Source organism: Tribolium madens, unplaced genomic scaffold (assembly GCF_015345945.1).
Source record: "Tribolium madens isolate multiple individuals breed KSU strain unplaced genomic scaffold, Tmad_KSU_1.1 Scaffold_97;HRSCAF=244;Tcas5.2_LG3a, whole genome shotgun sequence".
Lineage (NCBI taxonomy): Eukaryota > Metazoa > Arthropoda > Insecta > Coleoptera > Tenebrionidae > Tribolium > Tribolium madens.
Genome location: NW_025401069.1, coordinates 2,595,231 through 2,602,607, shown reverse-complemented (window position 1 = coordinate 2,602,607; position 7,377 = coordinate 2,595,231). Strand labels below are relative to the sequence as shown.

General features: G+C 34.5%; 1 protein-coding gene across 7 annotated transcripts in view; it reads left to right on the top strand.

Annotated features, from left to right (window-relative positions):
* Window positions 1-7,377, top strand: part of LOC123014148 (paired box protein Pax-5) — a 90,751-nt gene that overhangs the window by 45,691 nt on the left and 37,683 nt on the right. Inside the window, exon 1 of one of the 7 annotated variants that reach the window (XM_044413076.1) lies at window positions 6,101-6,420. The exons of 5 other annotated variants lie outside the window; for them this stretch is intronic. In XM_044413076.1, coding sequence (XP_044269011.1) covers window positions 6,366-6,420 — 55 coding nt within the window. In that variant the 5' untranslated portion in view covers window positions 6,101-6,365. Of the gene's footprint in view, window positions 1-6,100; window positions 6,421-7,377 lie in introns of those variants that run through there. One more of the 7 variants, XM_044413077.1, reaches the window with a different exon arrangement.

The following is a 7,377-nucleotide window of genomic DNA, read 5'->3' as shown; positions in this document are numbered from 1 at the left end:
AAAAACTTAATTTAATTATGTATTTATTTTTTTAGTTTTTTTTTGTATTTAATTAATTGCTTTTTAGATGTTTATTAATACTAGATTATTATTTTTTTTTGTTTTTGTGTTTGTTGCAAGGACAGATTTAATAACACCAAATAAGTAGATATAGGTAGATATAAGTCTAAAGATATATGTACTAGAAAAATACACTCTCGTCAATGGAAAACGCAACATATTTAAAATAAATAAAGTTATTAAAGTTAACTGTCGTTGAGTTCTAATCTCTGGTCATCAGGTGTAGGTACAACAGTGTACTGTGATTTATTAAAATTTAAATGTCTGCTAGTAAAGTTTGTTTATATTTGCTTGAATTTTATGGAAATTAACTTTTTGAGTCTTTAGCGATAAAGAAACCCTCAACCTCTCAATTGTAAAAATTTTGTTTCCTTCGAAGTTGCTTTAACTGCCAGCTCATCACTTTGATAACAATAGCTTTACACCACCTTCATTAAATCCTTGTAAGTCAAAACCATAAAATTCAAGCAAAAATAAACCACTTTTACCAATCCGTTTTCTTAGCAAAATCTTAAATTTCATATAAAGTGTAGAAAAATGACTGAGTTAGCAGTTCTGAATTTTATTTTTAAATGTTACCACTTCTGATTATTGATTGACCTCTTGACTTGATCTTACAGTTTGAACTGCATTCAAATTATGGGGTTACAATTAACAATCTTAATAGGTACATTAATTGTTTGTCAACTAAAAATAGATTTATTATTCTGAAAACACCAGAATGAAAAAAGCTCTTAATTGTGCTGTGAACTTATTTAGTTAAACTTGATTATAAATTTAATGAAATAAGAAATTTTGTCTTTTTTTTTCTATAAAGGCTAGGTATATAGAAATATAGACAAAAAATATGGTCACAAAAATTAATTAAAACAATTATTTGTGAGATTTTACCGTCAACGTAATCGCCATAACATTACACATTAGCGTTTGCAACAAAAACATTTGGACGTAGAAGGCTAAAAGTTCGATGAAAGAAGCGCAAAGCCGTATGTACGACATTAAACACATTATTTTTCTGGTCGACTGGTCGGTAGTTGCGCCATATATCATCCGCTGACGTGTCGTAATAGTATGATAATATGTACACACTCCGGGGCAGGCAATTTTTACTAAGCAGATTACAATATCAATCTCTTTCCGGAGAATCCTGCAGATTTTCTTATCTTCGCGAGGGTATCCCGACGCCTATTCCTCATGGAAATTAAACTTAATGCATAAGTTGATGCGTGGGTTTGGCCGAACAAAGCTAATTTTTTTCCACAGTCAGTGTTAACAACTACCAAACACTAAAACGTAATTTACTGCCGCAAAACCAACGTGCTCACAGATGTGTAAAGCTCTATATTTCACAAGTGATATACTTCATAATACATTGTCACTTCAGTCGGCATACATCTGAAAGAGTTCTTGCGCTTTTTGACTTCATAAATTACCAACTATGTACACATTTTCGATTCTCAAGCTGCGAAATCCGACCGGATAAACTTGACAAAATAAAAGAGCTTTCAGGGTAAGAATGTTTTCCAAAAAACAATAAACACTTCGAAGAAGTTTGAAAGTCTGGTAACTGAGTTGTTAGCGGTGTCGTGTCGAGTAGACATCTAATAAAGCTCAATGAATCAGTAAAACATCCATAGAATCAAAGGCAGCAGTGTTAAATTTGTTCAGTGGGCACGAGCGAGTATGGGTCACACGCCGTTGGCTCTTGGCACAGTCGGGCCCCGACCCAAGCACCGTGCAGACCACACACATCCATACTGAAAAATATTAACATTTCCTTCAACATTTATCAACCAGATTTTTTCTCGTGCAAAATTAGAACTGATTAATTAACACGGAAATAGCGAGGGGTTACGCTGCCCCCTCGTTCTGGATGAGGATGCTGCACTTAACCGGAAAACCTAAAAAAACGGGACGTAGTCACCCACAATGGCACTAATTTGGCGATAAGAAAATCAAAACAAAAACGACAAAATCAAATTTATATTGTACTTTTGTTGTTTTTGGTAAAGGTTCTTTTACTCGACCTTTAAGTCAAGTACCTTGTGCTAACAAGACACTTTGCATTTAACACAGGTCGCCACAAATTAGCTGTCCAATGCCTCTAATGACAGCTCACGACACGAAAACTCCAATTTAATTGGTTCGACATTCAAACTTTTACGTTTTCAGCGTTGTGCTTCCGTTTACGTCTGCGTGGTCCTATAAATCAGCCTTTACCAGTCGACAGCTCGCAGCATGAAAGCTCTTGGTTATTATAATTTCATGAATTTAAATTGACAGACTTTTCATCACTTTAATCTCATATTTTTGTCGTTACGTCTCTATTAGTGGTGGATTTTTTAATTTATTTTTAAGATAGTACCAACTGTTTGATAATGAGGTTGCAAAATGAAAAGTCAGTGCAGCGAATAGTGGTGATTAATGAGTTTGTCAGTCGACATTTTGAAGTGAATTTGTCCCGTGATCACTCTGAGTCCTTCGGGAATTAGCTGCACACCATTCTAATCCTGATTCGCCCTATTTGCATACAGGACAAGCCCGGCCTGTCACCGGTTCTAAACCATCTAATGATTATTAATTTGCTCATTTCTTCTACACTAAACAAATAACTCCCAACACTTGGTTCTAATACAACAAGTAATTGATACAAATTTAAGAAAAATTTATAACGGACAAGAGTGTACTTTTATATTTTTATAACCAAAAAAAAATGAGTAAAGTATGCACCCTCTAAAATAACTGGTTGAGTGACACATGTTGTCACTATTTAACTAAATAATTCATTCAAGAAAAATACATTAACTGATTGCAACAGTATTAGGACTGGTTTATTTGTTGATTTTTAATATTTTAATCGATCGAGTAATTGCCAGTTTGAAGCTCGTAAATTCAGTCGGTAATAAATTGTGTATTCGCGTCGACTTTCCCTTTTACAAAGTAACTTTAGTGACTTTAAGCTGTATATAAAATAGGAGTCCTTAATGCAGATGCTTGAGGGTGGTTCGAAGTGGGGGTTTTTCTCTGGAATTGCCAAATAAATTAGTATCATTTTTCAAGCAGATTTATCGTCGTCATTTTGAAGTTTTTTTTCTTCTTTTTTAAAGGAAATTACCAAAAGTGCATTTGCTACAACCAAACAAACTTTTTTAAAATCTTTACACGAAAAATGGTTTCCACCGTTAACTTTAGTAGGACTATAATAAAATGTATTGTTATGCCCGAGGTGGAATTCAGACATAATTTAAAAGCTGCCCTTTAATAAAATGTCAAAAGCTGTTTTATATTGATCTGGGAATAAACCTGGATTAAAAGCTCGCTGAAAGTCTTCATAAACATCGCTGTTTTGAGTCAAAGCTATTATCGCAGAGCGTTTTTCCAAAGAAATTAATGGTATTTTTCATTGTTGCTTCAAATAATTTTGTTTCACAAGTGTTTTTAACAACTAATTTAAAGAAGCTTTCTGATTATTTGAATATTCAAATGAATAACTGTACCTAACCACAAAATTTCTACGTTTTCTCCAACTTCCCTTTTGTTTCCAAAGCATCTGAATAATGGGAAAATCACAAGAAATTTGTGTTAAAATCGCCGACCAGTTCCCATTATTCGATACTTCTGCTATCAATTTCACCTCTGGTTTTAAGTTACCTTGGGAGTCCTCCGCGGGCCATAAGTCCACGCACCTTCTATAATCCGATATCAATACCTTTTCGGAACTTTTAACCAAAAACAACCAATTTCTATAATTTTTTACATTTTACATAATACATCAAATTTAAATTTAATATTGAAATTTTTCTGATGTTGGCATGAAGAAATTGTCCCAATCGATTAATAGAATTGCTTTAAACTCGATATTTGTGTAAACACAATTCTGTGAAATCCGATCCTGGCTCTTGGAATAGTATCAAGATTTTTTCATTGAGCGAAACCCTTCATTCATGGGAGGGGCCGAGTCAATCATTCATGAAGATTATCCGATTCATGGTCAGTTTTATAGCTCATTTCTTGCAGAGGTGTTTAAATGTGACAAGTGGCTTGAGAACGAGAGTGATTAATTATGTTTGTTAATCTTGTGTAGTGATTTATGACGAAAAATGGTTATTGAAAACTCGTTGATAAATTGCCTGTTGATTAGAGGTGTCTTCCCGTGGTAAAAACGTAGATTTTTTATCACAGCCAAATTCGGTTCGTGTTGCATAGAGCTACCCTTAATAAAAGGATCGCTATCCCCAGCGTGATGTTATTTTATCCTTTGTAGAGATCAAAGCAAGACTCACTATATGTAATGTATGCATGTATAATCTGAAATACCACAAGCCTGTGCGGATTTAGCTTTCAGGTGGTTAAATATTCACGCGGTTCTGGCGCGTTTGCACTTTGGCTTATTAGGGGTTTGTATGTAAAAAGAGGTGAATTTTTGCACTACAGTCACCAATTGGTGAGTTTAAATTTTACAAAAAAAATATAGGCAGTAAAAATATCTATTCTCCATTTTTCAAATTGTGAAATATTTTATAAGTTATAAGTATTTATTTTTCAAATGAATGAACTTTTATTTTGGTAAAAATATTTCATTTGAAAAAAGCTTTTTAATAATTTTTTATTGCACAATGTATTGAAGAATTTATTATATAAATAAAAATACATCAGGAAGAAAATGCTTGTGTGTATAAGATATAAATAAACTGTTCGCAAAATTTTTTTAGTGTAAATCATAACCAAATCCCACATTTTGCAGTTTTCCGGCTCTGGGAAAAAATTTAACAACCGTAAAATGTGTTTGTCCTGACCCAAACCGCTCTAACCCTTCAACCCATCTCTAGTTTTCCACCCCTCCATCTAACCCCCTTCCACCCACATGCAAGACTCCAGTCTTAAAAAAATAGTATTACAAACGAAAGGCATGTTCAAGCTCTAAAAAAATTTCCCGATGGTTTTAGCGCTTTTAATCACAAGCACACCATCCTGCCGACGGCTTTTACACAAGTGAGACCAAACATCAGAACAAACTTCACTAAAATTAAATTCATGCCGTAGCGCAGGCGTCTCTTGTGAGCTTTCAGTCTACCAATGATGGGTGAGGGGTGGTCCGCTGAACGCAGGCGCCTTCATTTCACCCTTAATGCGTCCGACCGACCCTAATGTAGACCTCAGATTAGGTTAGCCGAGCAATGCCGGAAAAATCTACTGTTGGAAGTCGGGAACACGGACACGAGCAAGCGGCACATAACTAGAGAAAAACTCGAGACCTGGCTGTTAAATCCGTTTGAAAGCTAGAAAGCACCAAAAATAATCAAGTAAATAAAAACAAAATAAAATAAAGATCATTCAAAGCAACATAAATTTAAATCTAGCCATAACGAGTTTGTAGAATTTTTTTCTTCAATTTAGGTCGATTTAAAGGAAATTTATTTTTTTCTATCAAAAAAAAAATAGTTTACAAATCAACAACGCTATAAAATTCATTTAAGATGTGATTACACTCAGTTTGAGTAATTAAAAACCATAGTAGGTACCTGTAATAACACAAAAACAAAACTTAATAAACATTTAACAAAGAAAAACAAGACAATCGAAATGTAAGTAGGTGTATTGAAAGATAAATAATACAAAAATTAAACAAATGTCTGTCATAAGAAAATATTACAGACGAAACATTAAATCCGAAATCTTTGTTTGAGAAGATAAAAAGTTAATCTTTGTTCGTTTATCCATTGTGGTTTAGTGACTTTGCTTTTTGCTAAGCATGTCGTTTGCAATCCTGATGACGATCCCTTGTAAACACCTGGATCATGAAAAATTACCGACAGGGCTCGTCATATTCATCAAGCTCGGTGTGAAGATAGGGTATTAGATTATATCCACCCTGTGAAAGCCCCCAACTGGCACCTTTCGAGGCGACTACCCTATAGGTATCTCCGATTCTATCACATCCAAGTTAGCTTTCCAACCGCTGTGACAATCCTGACTCCGCCTCCAGACTGACAGGACCCGCTTATCTGACTCACTAGTCCTGTTTACAACGCGCTCGCGTCCGGCTTCAGCGTCTACCAACATCCCGACGGCTCCCGACGCCTCTAATCTAGTCATTTGCGTTTCGAATTTTCGAAAAAAACTGCCATTTTTCGTCATGTAGATGTGATTTTTTGCAATGTAGGGGCCGACATGCGGCCGATGTGCTTTTATAAAATTTAGTTGAGTGCTTGTATATAGAGTGCGTGGATAAACAGTGATCCTTCAAACTGGATACAACAAGTCTCGCAGCATCTCTTCTGTCTTTGCGAACATCTGGGGCGGCCATGGATCTCACCACGGCCTACCGTTACAATCAGAACATGATGGAATATTACACTTGTAAGAAAAGAAGTTTTATTTTGTGTTGGTGACCGCAGAACCGTTGCCGGGAATGATTAAAGTCGCTATAAATCACGGATTATTAAAAGAAATTAATATCGGGGCCGATGGCTTGATTGTGTTTTTGTGCGGTGGCATTCCTGAAATTATTTGCTTGGATGGTCACACATTTTCTGATAGAGTGATCCACGGTAGTTCTGTCTATTATGTTCGACTTCTTAGATGTCTCATTCATTCACAAACATAAATTTTATAAGGCTAAAGCTCGCTTGTAAACATTTCTCGAGTAGGGAGGTGTGTATACAAGTGAACAGTCACTTCATAAGTTACAAAAGTTTCAGGTATAATAATACGTGGACAATTGACTAGTTTTCTATTCAAGATGTAGTTTAAACGAGTTTTAAAAACGATTTATCGCTCGGTTTGTCACAGGGCAGATGCTGCCGGAATGAAGGAATTTTAGCATTTCTATAAATCTTTCACACCTTTTGACTCAACGTTTAAACGTCGAAACTGACTGATACACATCTCTACATTTTCAGGTATAGCAAAAAAGTGAATTTAATTCAGATTTTGAGCAAACAAGTAATTTACAAACCGCCAAAAATTAGACAGTCTACAATTGTATCAAAGTGCAAAATAACCAGAAGTAGAACTACACATATTATATACATATTTACTAAACTATTGTTAAATTAAATTAAATTTATTACTTTCAAAGAATAAAAACTTTTAAAAATGTGGTGAAAAAAGAAGATAATTTTACATTTTTTTTTAGTAAAAGATATGTACTTTATATGTATTACTACATTATAAAACTATGCTTGTATTGTGTTACATGTGTCAGAGATGCTATATGTATAGAACCGGTTAAAATCTGCTGAAACGGTTTCAGTAAAAAATCCTGAAATTTACACTTAAAACTCAATATACAGTAGGGTAGAATTACCTAGTGTC